This window comes from Rhinoraja longicauda, chromosome 7 (genome assembly GCF_053455715.1).
Source record: "Rhinoraja longicauda isolate Sanriku21f chromosome 7, sRhiLon1.1, whole genome shotgun sequence".
NCBI lineage: Eukaryota > Metazoa > Chordata > Chondrichthyes > Rajiformes > Arhynchobatidae > Rhinoraja > Rhinoraja longicauda.
The window spans coordinates 49,974,262-49,994,452 of NC_135959.1; the positions used below are offsets into that span (position 1 = coordinate 49,974,262).

A 20,191-nucleotide genomic window follows, 5' to 3' on the forward strand; every position below is an offset into this window, starting at 1 on the left:
ACAGCACCTGCAGTCAGGATCCAACCTTGGTCTCTGGCGCTGTAAGGCAGCAACTCTACCACTGCGTCACTGTGCTGCCCTAAATTGGAGGAACGTTAGATTACGTTTCAACTGTGGGGTGGTGAGTGTGGAATTCTAATGTCAAACAATTGCACCATGAGAGTGGTTTACTAACAACAGGAATTTAAATTCAAAGACTATTTTATGGTATCGAATCTACCTTATTTTCCAATGTAGCCTGCCCCTGGTTAGAATTACAGATACCAACTTGGTCACTTTCATCATGTGACTGATTGGTAGGTTTGGTAATCAAAGTCTACTTTGAATGAACCAAATGCCCACAATGATTTGGTATCCCTTCTGTAACTTTCAATATAATGTAAATGCACTAACACTAAATCTTCTGGAGCAGGAAACTTCGCTGCCCTGAGCTTAGTGACTAAAGTCAGTCTTGGGATTTCTCCAGCAATTTTAAAAAAAATTCAGGCATTTAAAAATTAATTACACTTGATTTATTCATCGTTTCGACTGTCACAACATTTACACTTCAGCGGTCTCCAGCATTTCACAAATCTTGGCAGATCTACAGCAGGGCCACGTTAACGATTTCATAATTAGATTGGAATGTGGAAGACCAGTCTCTCCCAGATCAGACATTTAAATCCAAAACACACTGGTGGGAAAGGATTTGCTTGGCTTGTTCTATACCAACAGTTCTGTAACTAGTGGAGCTGGAACATGGTCAAGATTTCAAGCACAGTCAAGGCAAATACATAAACATTAAATTACTTTGCAAAGCTTAATAGGTTTATTATTGTAGCAACTTTATTTGTAGCATTATTCTCCACTTTGCTGTGCGTTTTATAACCAGCTATTTGCTTACAGATTAGCAGTTATGAATTAGCTTTGACATTTGTTGGTACATTCCTTATCTATCAATGGTAGTTTGTTTGTTGTTGTTTTAAGATTATGAACTTTGAACTAATTGGATGCATATTTCTGGTCAAGTGTGAAGCCTGAAATCTAACAGTCAACTGACAAAAGAGTTTTATGTGCAGATTACCAACATATATGCTTACTTCATACAAAGCCCAACATTTAACTCAAACTAAAAGCGAGAGAGCAAAAAGACATTATCAGTCTTTTACCGTTTCTATGCAAATAAGAGATTCGGCCTTAACTGAGAGATGCCAGAGAGATTGAACAGGTTTGAAATCTTTTCCTTGGGGAATAAAAACCACAGAGATAACCTATTACAGTTCTTTGAAATGATGAATGAACTGAACAAGATGGATATGGGGAGTATGTTTCCACCTGTGGCAGAATCCTAAACTTGGGGCCAAGGAGGGTGGCTGGAATGTGGAACCTGCTACCACAGGAAATGCTTGAAGCAAATAGCAGAGATGGTTTAAAAGGGAAACTTGAGTAGTGCATGAAAAAAGAAGGAGGAGAATAATTTGTGGAAGGTTGAGATAAGGGGGGCAGAAAAGGAAGAGAGGGGCTTGGGTTTAAACACTGGCTCGCTCCAGTGCTGCATATTTGATGTAATATTTTAACCCAGTAGAGAAGAATGATCAATTTTATTCTCATCGGGTTGGGTACATTTTGCGAGAGGTTGGAAGTGAATGTAAAGGATGTTCAGGTTACAGCTTCACAAAGTGGCCATAGCCACTCAATTCCAGACACCTCCATCATTCTTGGATCCACTTTTCTGTGACTAACATGCACATTTTACATTCATCAATCAGTCTGAAGAAGGGTCCCGGCCCAAAACGTCACCTATCCATGCTCTCCAGGGATGCTGCCTGAGCCGTTGATTTACTCCAGCTCTTTGTTGTAAACCACAAGCATCTGCGGTCCTTGTTTAGTTTTAGTTTAGAGATACAACACGGAAACAGGCCATTCGGCTCACCGAGTCCGTGCCGACCAGCGATCCCCGTACACTAACACTGTCCTACAGACTAGGGACAATTTGCAATCTTTACCGAAGCCAATTAACCAACAAATCTTTACGCCTTTGGAGTGTGGGAGGAAACCGGAGCACCCAGGGAACACACACGCGGCCACGGGGAGAACGTACAATCTATGCACAGACAGCACCCGTAGTCAGGATTGAACCCGGGTCTCTGGCGCTGCAAGACAGCGACTCTACCACTGCACCACTGCGCTGTCCCTTATGTGCAGATGCCTTATTGTGCAAGCTGTGCTCCTGGATATCATTAGTTTTAAGGGATCTACAGAGCAGGCATCCACCCCAGGTGCTGCAGCCCGGGTGATATTTTCAGATTAGTGTGTCTTCTTCAGGCCCCACAATTCTGATCTGTTCAAAGCTGTTCTATTCCTTGTTCTGCTACCTTTAAGTTGGCAGATGCTGATAGAATGCAAATGAGTTCTGGGAGTTAAAATAGCACGGATTACAAAAGTGACAGTAACATCACCTTGTCAAAATAGTATTTGACCAACGCGAACGTTGACCTTCAACCACCAACTGCTATTTCATCCAGTTAGGTGCAAGAGCAGAGTGACTGCCAGCATTCATGTAAAGCAAATCAATACAAGTTATTGGCCATGTTATTGATTCCGATGCAGCTAAAAGTAAATTAAAACACAATCAGAAGCTTCAGAATGGAGACAGGTTATTACTGTTTAGATAGACTCACCTCAACGTACAAAAGCGGAAATATTCCTATCTTATCCCCCAGCATTCCTTCAGCCCAGTTGTCATCTACTCTCCTTATGACAGTCAAAATGTCATCCTGAAACCAAAGAAGGCCACCACATTAAATATCAAAAGCAAATCACAATTACTCTAAAGACAGCAGGGTAAATGAGTTTCAGGAAGTATAACTTTCATGTTTCTTCTGATTCTTCAAAGTTTAGTTTAGTTTCGTTATGTTTATTGTCACATGTATGGAGGTACAGTGAAAAGCTTCTTTGCTGCGTGCTATCCAGTCAGCGGAAAGATTATATATGATTATAATCTAGCCGTCGACTGTGTATAGATGCAGGATAAAGGAAATAACATTTAATGCAAGATAAAGTCCAGTAAAGTCCGTACCTTGGTACAAGTGACAATAAACTTAACTAAATTAAACTAAACTAAATTAAATTAAACTAAACTAGGATTTTTTTTAAAAACTTAGGCTGGAGTAGGTCCCAATGATGTCCACACCACAGGTTTTTTAACATGACTGGAGTGACCACAGTGCTGGAGTAAGATGGCGGCGCTGCCCTAGCAGCTGCGGCTTACCTGCAGTCCATTTGTCTTTGTGTTTTTGTTGTTTTTGTTGTCTTAATTGTAGTTGTGATGTGGTGTTTTTGTGTTTGTGTACTATGTGTGTATGTGGGGGGGAGGGGGGGGAACTGTAAAATTGTAATATGTGTCCCTTCCGAACGGAGACCCGACCTTTGTTTTCTGGGCCGTGTCTCCGTTCCTGCTGCGGCCTACCATCGGCCCAACTCCTGGAGCTGTCGGCCTCCAGGGCTCTGGTTCGCAGAGCCCGCGGACCGGACTCACCATCACCGGAGCCGGCCGTCTTCGGAGGCTGCGGGAGCGGCTGCGACTCGCCTTAGGCTCGGGCCGCGTGGATGTCGACATCGGGAGCTCCGGCAGCGGCAGCGTGTTCGCCCGCCCCGGATCGCGGGGCTTGGGTCGGCCCGCCGCGGATATTTCACCGTCCGGCGCGGCCTGAAATAGGCCACGGAATTTTCTCTGCTCGGCGGGGGCTTCAATGTCGGGAGCCCCGACCGCCCCGACTTGCAGCGGGGCTTGGGTCGGCCCGTTGCGGACATTTCACCGTCCGGCGCAGCCTGGAACATGGCAACGACAACAGCCTGACCGCAGGAGAAGACGGCAGGGGAAGAGAAAAGACATTCTGGCCTTCCATCACAGTGAGGAGGGGACTGGAGGAGACTCACTGTGATGGATGTTTCTTTTTGGGGGGTTTTGTGTTGGTTGGGGTTGTGTAATTTGCTTATTTTATTGCTCTTATTGTTGGACTGTGGGTGACGAAATTTCGTCCAAAAAACTTGTTTTTTGGATGACAAATAAAGATATCTTGAATCTTGAATCTTGAATGACAAAGAACAAAGGTCCAGGCACATCCCTGTGGTACACCACTGGTTACATACTTCCAATAAGAAAAACAACCTCCACCACTATGTTGGCAATTGATGTTGTCAAGCTGGAAAGGGTGCAGAGAAGATTTACGAGGATGATGCAAGGTTGATCAGACTTGGAGCAGGCTAGGACACTATTCCTTGGAGCGTAGGAGGATGAGGGGTGATCTTATAGAGGTTTAGTTTAGTTTAGAGATACACTATGAAAACTGGCCCTTCGACCCACCGCAGTGATCAGTGATTTAGATTTTTTAGATTTAGAGATACAGCGCAGAAACAGGCCCTTCGGCCCACTGGGTCCGCGCCGCCCAGCGATCCCCGCACACTAACACTATCCTACACCCACTAGGGACAACTTTTCCATTTGCCCAGCCAATTAACCTACATACCTGTATGTCTTTGGAGTGTGGGAGGAAACCGAAGATCTCGGAGAAAACCCACGCAGGTCACGGGGAGAACAGACAAACTCCGTACAGACGGCGCCCGTAGTCAGGATCGAACCTGAGTCTCCAGCGCTGCATTCGCTGTAAGGCAGCAACTCTACCGCTGCGCCACCGTGCCGCACACATTAACACTATCCTACACACATTAGGGACAATTTTACATTTATACCAGGCCAATTAACCCACAAACCTGTACGTCTTTGGAGTGTGGGAGGAAACCGAAGATCTTGGAGAAAATCCACACAGTCACGGGGAGAACAGACAAACTCCTTACAGACGCCACACATAGTGGGGATCAAACCCAGGTCTCTGGCTCTGTAAGGACTATAAGGCAGCAACACTACCGCTATGCCACCATGCCGCCCTTCAAAATCATGAGAGGAATAGGTCGGGTAAACGCATAGATTCTCTTGCCAAAAGCATGGGAATCAAGATCCAGAGGACGTAAGTTTGAGGGGGGGGGGGGGGGGGGAGATTTTATAGTGACCTGAGGGATTACACAAAGGGTGGTGAGTGTATGGAATGAGCTGCCGGAGAGGTAGTTGAGGCAAGTATCATCGCAACATTTAAGAAAGATTTAGACAAGTACATGGATAGGATAGGTTTAGAGAGATATGGACCCAATGCAGGTAGGTGCGACTAGTGTAGGTGGGACATGTTAGTCGGAGTGGGCAGGTTGGGCCGAAGGGCCTGTTTCCATGCTGTACGACTTGATGAAACTATTCTTTTTAAATATCCCCAATCCTCGAGCCTCCATTTCCGGAGGTAGAGAACTCCATTGACTCGCCACCCACTAGAAGAAGTAGCTCTGTATGAAAATCACCACCAACTAACTGATTGATAGTTATTTTCTGTTTAACTGGTTCTGTAAAACACAGGAGAGCATGCACTTTAGTTAGCTTTTGAAGAAATCCAAACACCTGCAGAAAGAATAACAATACTATTTAGTTTAGTTTAGTTTAGATGTACAATGTGGAAACGGACTCTTCGGCCCACCGAGCACCTGGAGAAAATCCACGCTGCCACAAGGGGAACCTACAAACTCCATACAGACAGCACTCGGAGTTAGGATTGAACCCAGGTCTCTGGCGCTGTAAGGCAGCAACTTTACTGCCGCGCCACCGTGTCAACCACATTGCTACAAATGTTTGGTCCATACACTCTCCAAAATTCTGGAAGCTGAAGATGCCCAGAACCCCAACAGGTACCCGCTCGAGAAAAGTAAAATATTTACAAGTTATGAACAAATATTTTGCTCATCTGTTAAACAAATGTTTTACCTTTGAGAAAGTCAAACAGTCTTTATCTTGCTCTTTATCTTTTACTTCAAAGTCATAAAGTGCTTTGCCCTGAGGAGGTGGCAGTGGAAGTGGCTTGATGCACTGAATGTAACTCGCTGGGAAGAAGCCATGGGTACCATTCAGCTCGCCGTGGTACCAGTTCTCATCCACCTTCCGTCGCAGAATGATGAGGTCACCTTTGCAGAACCTGAGATCCCCAGGTTCCTTCCCCTCATAGTTGTAGAGTGCCTTTGCACATGGTAACTGTGGAACAATCTGAAAGGCAAAGCACAAACAGTTTTAGGTTTATCATTGTCACGCATACCAAGGTACAGTGAAAACCTTAGTTTTGCACGCTATGCAATCAAATCAGATAATGTTGTGTATTAATGGACTTTAGAGATACATTGCGGAAACAGGCCCTTCGGCCCACTGAGTCCCCGCCGACCAGCAATCACCCCATACATTAGCACTATCCCACACACTAGGGACAATTTACAATACACACCTGTACCACAGGGAGAATGTACAAACTCCATACAGACAGCACCAGTAGTCAGGATCGAATCTGGGTACCTGGTGCCGTAAGGCAGCAAATCTACCGCTGCGCCACTGTGCCGAAATACAATCAAATCCAATTTAAAGTTCAATAGGTAGACCAAAGGGAAATATACCGAGTGCAGAATATAGTTCTTTGTCTCTGGAACTGTTGCTCTACAATGCTAAGAACTATATTTCCACAATGAGGTAGAGGAGAATCGTACTGCACCCTAGTTTGTGGAAGGACTCGTTTGGAAGCCTGATAACAGAGGGGAAGAAGTGGTGCCTGAGTCTGGTGGTGCGTGCTTTCAAGCTAGTATTACTTCTTTTCGACGGTAGTGGGGAGGAGGAATAGCCGGTGAAATTTATATCAATTCCAGTGCTGAATAGAGTTTAATGGTATTTGCTGATAACTCCTACTAACGCAAAAAGTCATTTTCATTTTTATTTTTCCAAAACCACTAATTTTCAATTAGATTTGCTTGAATTTATTTAATTAATATTTCGTGTTTTCTAAGGCGATTAATCCCAGATCTTCTCTCAGAGATATGACGTGACAAGCAAAAGCAAAAATGTCAAAATATACCACCATGATCATCGGAAACCAGAGAAAGAAATCTCTTGTGGACATTGACTGGCTCTGTTCTGCAAAGCACATGAAGGAAATTAGATCCTATTATAGCATTGTGTTGTGGTAGAAGCAATTATTATTCATTGATAATTGTAACTCACTTGATTATTTAATGCACAGTTCCTAGGTGTGTAATCTAGGAACAATTATCACCATAAATCTCTCGAAATGGAGGCAATATTTGAACAAAGGAATTTGCTGGTTCATGTTCTTCGATCTCATGCGTAGGAAGAAACTGCAGATACTGGTTTACACTGAAGATAGACACAAAATGCTGGAGTAACTCAGTGGGTCAGACAACATCTCTGGATAAAAGGAGTAGGTGATGTTTCGGGACAGACACATTCGTAGAAAGGTTCCGACCTGAAACATCACCTAATCCTTTTCTCCAGAGATGCTGCCTGACTCGCTGAGTTACTCCAGCACTTTGTGCCTATCTTCTGTCATTACAGTCTTTGATGGGCACATGTGCTTCTCTTGGTCTTGGAGACCAATTAGACATGGCCAATCATCACCATTTAGATGTTTCCAGTGGAGTGTAACTCCTATCCATATGATGACTGAGGCCTTCACTTTAAGTGCATTTAACGTGTTAAATGCAGGAAAAGTCACTCACTGGGTTTTCAGCAGAAATAATGGACTTAGGGTGGACCTTGCGCAGCCTGAAGTGTGTCCCGAATGTACCAGTCAGCAATGTGCCTTTAAATCACAAACAAGACTGCAAAGTAGCACAGCTGATTGTGTCAACCACAAAAGTGGTGATTTGCAGTCAAAACATCCAATTTATCTTGTTAAAGCTGGAAATAATAATAATAATAATAATATTCATTTATTGTCATTGCAACGAGTACAACGAAATTAAAAAATAGCCAATCCTGACGGTGCGTACAAACATATATGCAATAAATGCAAAAACAAAAAAATACAATTATATTAAGTACAAAGATTTTTTAACGGTGTTGCGTAGTGCAGAAGGTAGTGTTCAGTTCTCGTATGGCCCTGGGGTAAAAACTGTTCTTAAGTCTGTTTGTTCTGGATTTGATCGACCTGAAACGTCGACCAGAGGGCAGATGAACAAACAGACAGTGGCCGGGGTGGGATGGATCTTTTATTATTTTGCCTGCTCTACTGAGGCAGCGTAGGCTGAACAGGTGCTCCAGGGAGGGCAGTGAGCAGCCGATGATCTTCTGGGCCGTTGTGATGACCCTCTGCAGGGCCTTCCTGTCCTTGGCACCTGCCCACATTGGTACCATCACTAGCGCCATAGGATTTGGACACAAATGGGTCATATTTCTTGGCATTTAGCTTGAGGTAGTCTCGGGCTAGCTACGGCATGCATTGATTGCATGCCACGATCGCCAAACAGCACACAGTCACAACAAGAACCAACTGATCCTCAAACCCCACATACCGCAACTGTTTCCATTCCAGCAATGATTTTCTCTGACAGTACATTCACTGCATCTAGTATGCAAGGCTGATATATAATTTAGATCTGTAATAACTGAATCTAGATTTTTGACAGACCGATAATTAACATTTTAGGCACAAATACTACATAATTAAAAATCTTGCAGTAGGCACATCATGCTTTTCAAACGTATCGTACAACTGGGTCAGATCCAATCTCCATAGGGCAAAAGAAAGTTAATTGCTGAAAAGGGGCTGCGTGTCATGTGTTACTATTAAATTTCTAATTGACCAAGCATGAGCAAATGATAAGCCATTTGATATCAAATGGGGCGGCACAGAGGCACAGCGGTAGAGTTGCTGTCTTGCAAACAAACAGACAAATAAATAGACAATAGCAAAGTCATAAATTATGTCCCTGTCAATATAGTTCAGAGCCCACTTGGAGGTTGTGGTGCAACCATCAAGAGTGTGATGGAATGCCCTCAACTTGTCAGGATGAACACACCACCCACAACTCTGAAGAAGCTCAATGTCATCAAGGATTAATCAGTCCACTTGATTAACACCCCATCAACATCCTACACATCCATTTCCGCCAACACTGAGTCAAAGTGCTGCATATCTACATAATCTACAAAATTCACTGCAGCTAATTGCCTGGGCTACAGTTGCAGTTGCCTGGGCTACCTGGGCTGGGCCTGGGCTACCTGGGCTGGGCCTGGGCTACCTGGGCTGGGCCTGGGCTACACCAACAGTTGCCGGAGCTACGCCAACAGTACACCAACAACACCAACACCTGCAACCGAGATAGTTGTCCGTGGCTTTGTAATAGACGTCAGTCAATAGTCTATTTCCTGTGATGGAGACTGTGAGATCAAGAAAGAGGAGGGAGGTGTCGGAGATGGTCCAAGTGAATTTGAGTGCAGGATGAAAATTGGTGGTGAAGTTGATGAAGTCCGTGAGTTGTGCATGGGTGCAGGAGGTAGCACCGATGCAGTCATCAATGTAACCGAGATAGAGTTCGGGGATAGGGCCAGTGTATGCCTGGAACAGCGATTGTTCAACGTTCCCTACAAAGAGGCATTCACCTGCTGTCTATGTGGAGTTAGCATGTTCTCTCAGTGGTCGCATAGGCATCGGGCCATACAGCATGGAAACAGGCCCTTTGGCCCAACTTGCCCACACCAACCAACATGTCCCATCTGCACTCTTCACTCCTGCCTGTGTTTGGCCCATATCCATCTAAACCTGTCTTTTCCATTTACCTTTCCTCTGGTTTCCTCCCACATCCCAAAGATGTATGGGTATGTAGGTTAATTGGCCTCTGTAAATAGCCTCAAATGTGTAAGGAGTGGATGTGAAAGTGGGATAGCATAACAGAACTAGTGTGAACGGGCGATCAATGGTCAGCATGGACTCAGTGGACCAAAGGGCCTGTTTTGCTGCATCTTTCAATCAATCAATGTAGAAATAAGGAACTGTAGATGCTGGTTTACAAAAAAGGACACAAAGTGCTGGAGTAACACAGTAAGTCAGACAGCATCTCTGGATAACATGGATAGACAATATAATGTGTTTCATGTCGCAGATTAAAAATATCTACAATTCACATTACGACATACCAGTACCAATTTGAACCTGAACTGCTCAACAAAGTGTTCGATGTTGTAACTCCAATCTGTACCAGATAATAAACTTGCAATACATTTTTTATATTCTTCTTTTTTACATCCTGAGAAAGGATTGTTTTGCAGATTTTCTCTTGGGCACTAAAATCCTCAAGGAATTTTACTTGATACCTATCACATATTGTCACTGTAATATCAAAGTATAACACTTTCATCTGAAAAAAACCACTGAAAATAGATATTTCAGTAATCTTTTTTAAAAATGCCCGCAGTACTAATTATACCAGCCAACTCTCTGTCTCAAAATGGTGAAATATGATGGGTTCTGACTCCTCATTTAATTAACTCCAAGACCAAGTAATAAATTTTTATCATATTCTTTTGAAGATTTCATTAATATTTATTGATTCTCCATCTTGAATTGAAAAAGATTCTTGTATTTCCATGGCATTATCAAGCTACTCCAGGACTGAAAGTTAAATAACAATTTACTTGTGGCCAAAGTCGATGAGGATTTCAAAAAGAAATACATACATCCCGAAGCAGCAGGCTGTCACTAACTATTACTGATTGTATTTGACATAATGATTTAAGTTATAAGTTGGGCAGTGGAGTATTTATAGTATTCTTAGATCTCATGGCGTTGATACGTCAAGTATCTCATGATCTTTGCATCTGTCATTCTTTCCTATTTGTCCAGTTACATCTCTCAGTTCCTGATTCTTCCCTTACTGGTTTGGTTTTTGGAAGGGCTTTCTTTTCCCCCATTCCTTATAATTTTTTCCCCCCTCCAACACTCCAATTAGTCTGAGGAAGGGTCCCAACACGAAATGTCACCCATCCGTGTTCTCCAGAGATGCTGCCTGATCTGCTGAGTTACTCCAGCGTTTTGTGTCATTCCTTGGTAAAACGGCTTCTGAAGTTCCTTGTTTCTTACATTCTCAATGACAATTTGGGTTGGGCATTAAATTTTGAACTTCGCAGTGTCTCCCAGATCATCTGCTTTAGATCTTAAGAAGAAACAAGCTGGAATACTTTCTAAATATTAGAAAGTATTAAATATTAAATATCTCCGGTGCGGGGATTGCTGGTCGACGCGGACCCGGTGGGCCGAAAGGGCCTGTTTCCACGCTGTATCTCTAAACTAAACTAAACTAAACTAAATAGGAATAGACTTGGAGCTGCTGGAGCACAGATCATTTTATGCATCCACATACAAAAGCACTAAAGGTTCAGGCACAAAACATTTAAAAAAAATTAAAAATGTGTGTGTTTTTTTAAGAGTGTTGGTACAGAAAAGAAGGATGGATGCTCAATTCAATAAAACCTTGGTGAAATATTTTCTGGAGTAATTTGTTTAGGGACCCTCAGACTGCTCATACCAAATGTAAATGCTGGATATTTCAAATGAAAGCAAACATGTGTTAGGTATACACAGCAGATTAAGAAGCATTTGTGCGGAGAGAAATTGAGTTGAAGCTCCAGGTCAATGATCTTTCATCAGCGCTGACCCCACAAGAGGACAGGCAATTGCCAGAGCACCAGACAGTGAGATTGCCCACAGGTTCTCCTGTATGGAGTCTGACGGGAAAGGCTGGAATAAAAATAGGAGAATGCTGGACATACTCAGGTGGTCAAGCTGTGAGATAAACCACGTGAACATTTCAGGTTGATGACCTTTCCTCAGTTGTATTTTCTGCTTTTATTTCAAATTTTCAGCATTGCATTAAGCTGATGAGTAAACACCATGAAATACTTAGTGAATTGAGAAGCCTGCCCGACAACCTGTGTGATAGACTCATACACCACAGAAACAGGCCCCTCGGCCTAACGTCCATGCCAGCCAAGGTGCCCCACCTATGCTAGTCCCACCTGCGTGTGTTTGGCCCATATCCCTCTAAACCTCTCCTATGCTGTGCCCAATGTTGAGGACCATTGAGGGTTCTATCCAGCTTGGCACAGATAATGACAAAAGTTTGAAGCATGAAACTCAGTCATGCCAACTCAGTCTGCACAGTGGAGCAGTCAAAATGTAGAAACAAGAAACTACAGATGCGTCTCTAAAAGGAGACCAGAATTTCTCTAAATAGTGCCTAATTAAATATGTAGGAAGGAACTGCAGATGCTCATTTACACAGAAGATAGACACAAAAGCTGGAGTAACTCAGCGAGTCAGACAGCATCTTTGGAGAAGACCTTTCTTCACACTGAGAGTCTGGGGCGATGGAAACTTGAGATGGGCAGCACAGTGGTGCAGCATTAGAGTTGCTGCCTTACAGTGCTTGCAGTGCTGGAGACCTGGGTTCGATCCTCACTACGGGTGCTGTCTGTACGGAGTTTGTACGTTCTCCCCGTGACCTGCGCGGGTTTTCTCCGAGATCTTCGGTTTCCTCCCACACTCCAAAGACGATGGTCAAGGAAAGGTGGAGCCCGCAGTGGTCCATTGTTGGCTGTGGAGAAGGTGATAACTAAGTAGGACGGCAGTGAAACTAATAGGATGACTTCCAAATATAATGTAACATCTCAGCTTTCAAATACCAGGAAGCAGTAAAGTCTGCTAGAGCACAATACTTCTCCGACCTTATTTCCAAAAACTCTCATAACTCCAAGGTCCTATTTAGAACAATTACCTCTGTCATATGTCCCGCCCCCAGTACCAGCTTAGTTGGGTCCCCTGCTAAGTGCGAAGAATTCGCTAAATTTTTCACCAACAAAGTTGAGAATATTTGAATGAACATTTCCCCTCCCACCCGTGACCTAGCTGTCTCACTAGTCTGTTCATCTAAATTGGACTGCTTCCAACCCGTCACTCTATCCTCCCTTGCAAAGCTTGTCTCTGCTATGAAACCTGCAACCTGCCCCCTTGATCCAGCCCCCACTGCCCTTCTGAAGGATGTCATTGCAATAGCCGGTCCCAGCATCCTCTCTATTATCAACAGTTCTCTGGCCACTGGCACTGTTCCAACCAGTTTCAAGCACGCGGTGGTCCAGCCCCTACTGAAAAAACCTAACCTGGACCCCACCTTGCCTAGCAACTACAGACCCATTTCCAAACTGCCATTCCTGTCAAAAGTCCTTGAAAAGGCAATCCTAAACCAATTAGTGCCCTACCTGCACCAAAACACCATCCTGGAAAGTTTCCAGTCAGGTTTCAGAGCCCACCACAGCACAGAGTCTGCCTTGTTGAAGGTACACAACGACCTGCTTCTCGCCATTGACACCGGCGACTGTGCAATCCTGCTCCTTCTCGACCTCAGCGCAGCGTTCGATACAGTGGACCACACCATCCTTATTGACCGTCTCCGGTACGCGGTTGGCATTGATGGCACTGCCCTGAGCTGGTTCGCTTCGTACCTCAAAGATAGGAGTTTCGCCATCAACATAGGCAGTTATTCCTCTGCTCCAGCTAGCCTCTCCTGCGGAGTTCCACAAGGCTCCATCCTAGGCCCCATTCTCTTCTCTCTATACATGCTCCCCCTTGGCCAAATCATTCAAAGGCACGGCATTTCTTTCCACTGCTATGCCGATGACACTCAGCTTTACCTCCCCCTGAAACCCAACAACCAGTCAAATTTAAACAGCCTCTCACACTGCCTTGAGGACATAAAATGTTGGATGGCACAGAACTTCCTCCAATTAAATGAGAGCAAGTCTGAGGTCATCCTATTCGGCCCCCCCGACTCCATCAAATTGATAACAGGCAGTCTTGGAAGCCTATCCTGCCTAGTCAAACCGCATGTCAAAAACCTCGGCATGATATTTGACTCTGCATTAAAATTTGATAAGCAAGTCAACGCTGTGGTAAAAGCCAGCTTCTTCCAACTTCGAACCATAGCTAAAATCAAACCTTTCCTCCAATTCGACGACACAGAAAAAATTATTCACGCTTTCATTTCCTCCCGCCTAGACTACTGCAACTCCCTATACACTGGGATCAGCCAATCTTCCCTGTCCCGCCTGCAACTGGTCCAAAACGCCGCAGCGAGACTCCTGACGGGTACCCGTAAAAGGGACCACATCACCCCGATTCTGGCCTCTCTCCACTGGCTCCCTGTACGGTACAGAATCAACTTCAAGCTCCTCCTATTCACGTATAAAGCCCTAAATGGATACTCCCCCCCCCCCCTACATCAAAAATCTTCTATCCCCCTCTCTAACTCCAGGTCCCTCAGATCGGCCGACTTGGGGCTATTCACTATCCCGCGGTCTAGGCTTAAGCTCAGGGGTGACCGCGCTTTTGCGGTTGCAGCTCCTAGACTGTGGAACAGCATCCCTCTCCCCATCAGAACTGCCCCCTCCATCGACTCCTTTAAGTCCAGGCTCAAAACCTATTTCTACTCCCTAGCGTTTGAGGCTCATTGAGGAGGCGCTGTGAACTGTTTGCGTGCTACTGTATGTTTTCATTTTTTTTCTATTGGAACCTAATCAAATGTACAGCACTTTGGTCAACGTGGGTTGTTTTTAAATGTGCTATACAAATAAAATTGACTTGACTTGACTTGACTTTCCGATTCTCTCTCTAGAAATGCCCAAGTATTTTATTTGCCTTTTTAAAATTAATTTATTCGGCTTTTGTTTCTTTCAATGATTTGTGCATCTGTAACCCAAGATCTCTTATTGTTCATGCTTGAGCTAAACAGACAATATATCAGTGGCCACAAGTTATATTCTATTTCTGAAATTTAGTGATAATAACATCAGTGTAATCGAATTTTAGACACCAAGCAGATGACACTCTCTCTGGGCCTATGCAAGCATCAGGAAATCTTTCCACTCAATTTCTCCAAGGAGTTTGTGACTTTGTTGCTCTTCCCTCAAAATTGCACCACCTCACAAATTTCTGTTATATAACTTGCCAATTAGACTGTAGACTTTAGAGATACAGCGTGGAATCAGGCCCTTCAGTCCACCGAGTCTGTGCCGACCAGCGATCACCACGTGCACTAGCATAATCCTACACAATCAGGTCAATTTACAATTTACAGAAGCCAATTAACCTACAAACCTGTAAGTCTTTGGAGGGATGGGGAGATCTTACAGACTGCACAGACAACACCCGTAGTCAGGATCGAACCCGGGTCTCTGGCGCTGTAAGGCAGCAACTTTACCACTGCGCCACCTGAAATTCTGAAAATGTATTAATCTTGTGTTATTTGTGGTCTTTCTCTGTAATAAACATATCTCCAATTTGGTGTCTTCATTCAGAGGTATCACAGTATGTTCCAGATTGAGTTAAGCTAGTGGTTCCCAAATTTTGGGGAATTTTTGGGACCACTGCTCCCAAATTTTTGGGACCACTGCTCCTGAGGCTGAATAATCTCTTTCCCAGTGCCCCAATCTGACCCTGTAAAAAACATTATTCAGAATAACAGTTTGCATAACCCATTAAGGAAGATAATATCACAATAAAATTCAAAACAGTAGCAATTAATTGTACATTTATTCAAAATCCAACTACAACTTTTCAGTTTAATTAATTTAACAAAATTGATGATCTTGAATTTGAGTTTGACCCTAGTTTATTGTCACATGCGCCAAGGTACAGTGAAATGCTTTTACTGCCTGCTAACCAGTCAACAGAAAGACAATACATGATTACAATCGAGCCGTCCACAGTGTGGAGATACATGATAAAGGGAATACTAATAAATGGTGCTGTTGGAGTAGAGATTTGAAAGAGTGAAGCGATTGTAATGTGTGATTGCTGATCCACTTCTGTGACTAGCATGCAACCAACTTTTCAGTCCGATAATCATTTAGAAGGAGTCTTAGATACCATATGTACTGTTTACTGTTCAGTAAATTCTCTATGTGATGGATGGGCTTGATAAAGTGATACCAGCTCCCCAACTTTGAAGTGTTTGAAGAAATAATGTTTAGCAAAACAATGCATGCTTTTAGAGATGTCAGTGGAGCGCACGACAGATCAACCACCCCATATGTATGCCGTGCCCCATCCACCTTTGATGCTCCCCTGCCACCCACCCCATGCCTCTTAGCACCCCCAGAGGTAAGCCCACTGCCCCTCAGGGGGAGGCACTATCCACTTTCGGTTAAGGTATTACACTGAAAGTTTTCAGATAAAGTGGCAAATACATACATTCAAAATAATTTATAATTTATTAGCAGTCCACATGAAGGCTCTTGACCTTAAACATCAACTGTCCTTTTTCCTCCATAGACGCTACCTAAACTCACTGATTTCTTCCTACAGTTTGATTTTTGCTCCATGAAAATTAATTATGTTGCCTTCACCTATTTTCACATGCTGCATTTCTGGTTGGAATCCCTGATGGAACCATATTACCAATTTTCTTCTCAAATGGTTACAGTCCACTCTCCTTGAGTTACACACCAGCTCCAATCACCAGGTACAGAAGTTGTGATTCTTTTCTGGCAATCCATTAATTGCAATGGAAAACTCTTTATTTCCAAGTTATCTTTCTAGGCTGGGGTTTTAACTTTGCAACATACAGAACCACTGATTTTAACTGCACCAAATGCTGTGGCCGGTTGCTGTAAAGAATCTAAGTGTTACAATGGGCAATAAGATTGTCTTTCATCCCACTGCTAATGAGCGATGCTAAGGGTTATTGTTGGGGAGGAACATAAGAGTCAACCATATGAAACTATGAAACTGCTCCATCACTCGGTCCTGTCCTGTAGCTCTTAAAACAAAAGGAACGACAAGGGACACTATCTCAAGAAGGAACTGAGTTCCAAGAATTTACATCTTACTCAACAGTAAATTAACATATCAAACCAAGCATCTTACAAGTGCTGGATCGACTCAGCGGCTCAGTTAGCATCTGTGGAGGGAATGGATAGGCAACAGTCTGAAAAGGTCTGGATCTGAAATGTTGCCTATCCTACAAAAATACTGCTTGACCTGCTGAGTTACTCCAGCACTTAGTGTTTTACTCGATTCCAGCATCTGCGGTTCCTTGTGTCTCCAAAATAACTTATATTAGTGTGTGTCATATCCTTTTTCATAAGCCTCACACGCACTCTAATTATAGGCACATATAATCTCAAATTAGTAAACGTTCCAACAGTGAATGCTAATTATCCACCAGGATCAAAATGCTTATGTTTTCTGGACAGTCCTAAGACATAGTACAGTACTGCACAAGAACAGGCTCTTCGGCCCGTGTGAGTGCCGAACATGATGCCAAGATCACTTATTTACCTGAACATTACCTTCCACTCCCTGCACATCCAATGCCTATCCAAAAGTATTTTAAATGCTACTAACATATCAGGTTTAACCTCCAACCCCAGCGGCCCATTCTAGGTATTCACCCTCCTGTCCGCACACCTCGTTTAAACTTTGCCCCTCTCACCTGCAAGCTCTGCCGTCTAGTATTTGATTTTTCCATTCTGGGAAAAAGATTCTGACTGTCTAGACTATCTATGCCAACAGTCCTAGATGTGGGCCCGATAATAAGAAAGCAACCCTAGTGGATAAGTCTTTCAATGCTGTAAATCCCCAGAAACATTGTGACTACATAATGCACTGTTAAAGATGCAAGCAGTACACTGGAATGCCAAGCAGTGAAGTATACTGACTTATTAAATATGATTTCAGATGCCACCATCTTTTTGCATCGAGTAAACTAAATTCATAACAGCAACTTATTAGTTCAACATACTATGAATTGATAAGCGTACATTTGGTTATCCATTGCAGAATGAGGGCAGAAGGTTATTAATGTGGATGATTCGAGACTTACGGCTCCAACCAACAAGCTTGGATTCACAGAAATAAATTTGTTTTAATTAAAGAAGAAAATTAGGATAATAAAGTAAAAGTAGCCCTTTAAACTGAACTCTAAATCTTAACCGGAAGATGTGACTGAAAAATTAACAAGTAACAATTAAATCGAAAGATTAAGAAAAATCTTTCTCAGCGATCAATTTTATTTTTTAGTGTATTACAAAATAAATCACTAAATATCTGGAAAGCAGTCAAATTTGTGGAAGGAAGTACAATGACAGTCCGCAATAGTCCAATTTATCTTTGAGCACAGAATTTGTTGGGCTCCTGTAGACATGTTTATGTCACTATTAATATTTCCGTAATTACAGATAAGTAGAGTTAGCAGCATGTGATGGATTGGGAATACATTGTTAAGACTGAGCCATTTACTCGTGAAACAGGCAAAAGGTTGAGTTCTGGAAAATCTCAGTCCTGATTCATGAGAATACTTTGACACTGGCACCTGAAGTTAAATGGTGTGGATTGTTTTTATAATCTAGAGGAAATGTAATTTCTAGCTTTAATCTAAAGTCATTCATATTGGGACTGTGGATGATTTCCAAGATAAAGCAATTAGACCCGTTTTCAGAAATTTACAGTTCAAATTGATCTTTTTAAAAAATGAAATAGGTTTGAGGGTGGGAATAGACGGGAATAGGATTTTCACAGATGGAAGCAATGGCCCTCCTCTCTCCAACATAAAGCACAAGGAATGAGCATAACAGCTTCCATTTCCACTGTTTTTCCAATGGTGCTGAGGAGATATGGAGGATTCGTGCCATGGGCGACAATTACAGATATCGGGGAATTAAGAGGCTTTTAATTAGGCACATGGATGTGCAAGGAATGGAGGGATATGGACCATGTGCAGGCAGAGGAGATTAGTTTGACTTGGCATCATGTCCGGTATGGACATTGTGGGCCAAAGGCCTGTTCCTTCATGTTCCATGTATGCATCCGTAAAATGTATGAAACATTTACCCATTTGCACCTCAGTGTAGATGCCATAAGTGGATTGGTATTTGACTCATTTTCCAGATACATTTAATTCTTCAATTAATAGATTTTAGACTTGGTTTTTCATTAAAATGCTAAGAATTGTTCACAGTATCTGCCAGTGGTATATGCACCGCAAATTCATTCACTCTATAATTCTATAATTAAAGAGATGTATTTGGCTCAGAGCGTTAGAGAGCATACTTAATTAGTTCCCAATAATCAGTGCAGAATTCACATTATCCATCATACCGTGACTACTTACAAGGATGAATAGCGTTTGAGTTATAGCTTAGCTGAAGTGCAGCAAGGAATGGAATTGCTACAATATATCAGCAAGTGAACTCAGCTTCAAAAAAGACTGGAGATTCGGTGTCTCCTCATCCAACAATTACTGAGATGGAATACATAGCTTATGAAGTTGCTGGGGTGGAGGTTGGGGAGAACGGGCAGAAGCAAACATGATGTGCGTTCAAAGTGACACTGGTGTGAGACCTACATAGTTAAATTCATTTTATGGTCATTTGGGAATTCATTATAAGATCATATGACATAAGAGAAAACTTAGGCCATTCAGCCCATTGAGTCTACTTTGCCATTCAATCATGGCTGATCTTTCTTTCCCTCTCAGCTCCATTCTTCCCATAACCTTTGATACCCTTACTAGTCTTGATCTCTTGAAGTGGAAGAGTGCCAGAATACATGTAGTTAGTAAAGAATTTAACATCCATTTATCTGAAAAACAGATGATGTTCTTTAGTCAGAGGGGTGGTGAATCTGTGGAATTCATTGCCACAGATGTCTGTGGAGGCCAAGTCAATGGATATTTTTAAGGTGGAGACTGACAGATTCTTGATTAGTAAGAGTATCAGGGGTAATAAGGAGATGGCAAGAGAATGGGGTTGAGAGAGAAAGATAGATCAGCATGATTGAATGGAGGAGTAGACTTGATGGGCCGAATGGCCTAATTCTGCTGCTATAAATTATGAATTTATGAACAGATGTATTCTACCAATCAAAGAGATTATGCAGTTTAGACAGTTTCTTATATAGTCAAGACAATTATCATATGCACAAGTACAGTGAGGTGAGTTCCAGGTAGAATTAAAATCTTGTTTGCAGCAGCATCACAGATTTGTAGACACAGACAACACACAAAAACAAATTATACATAATTTACACGTAACATTTCTAAACGATAGAAGACTGTGCAAACAAGACATTAATGCCAAAACACAATTAGAAAAAAAAAACAAAAAGAGACACAAGAGACTGCAGATGCAAGAAACTTGAGCAAAAACAAAGTGCTGGAGGAACTCAGCAGGTTAGGCAATAACTGTTTCCATACTGTTGAATGTTTCTGGCATATTCTGTTTTTATTT

At 42.8% G+C, this 20,191-nt stretch overlaps 1 protein-coding gene across 4 annotated transcripts in view; it reads right to left on the minus strand.

Moving 5' to 3' along the window:
* The window catches only part of LOC144595265 (E3 ubiquitin-protein ligase SH3RF3-like), a 258,681-nt gene that overhangs the window by 80,539 nt on the left and 157,951 nt on the right, over positions 1-20,191 (minus strand). For 2 of the 4 annotated variants that reach the window (XM_078402549.1, XM_078402548.1), the window contains 2 exons: positions 5,843-6,118; positions 2,661-2,756 (listed from right to left, as the gene is read on the minus strand). The exons of 1 other annotated variant lie outside the window; for it this stretch is intronic. In XM_078402549.1, the coding sequence (XP_078258675.1) occupies positions 2,661-2,756; positions 5,843-6,118 (372 nt within the window). The remainder of the gene's footprint in view (positions 1-2,660; positions 2,757-5,842; positions 6,119-20,191) is intronic. One more of the 4 variants, XM_078402550.1, reaches the window with a different exon arrangement.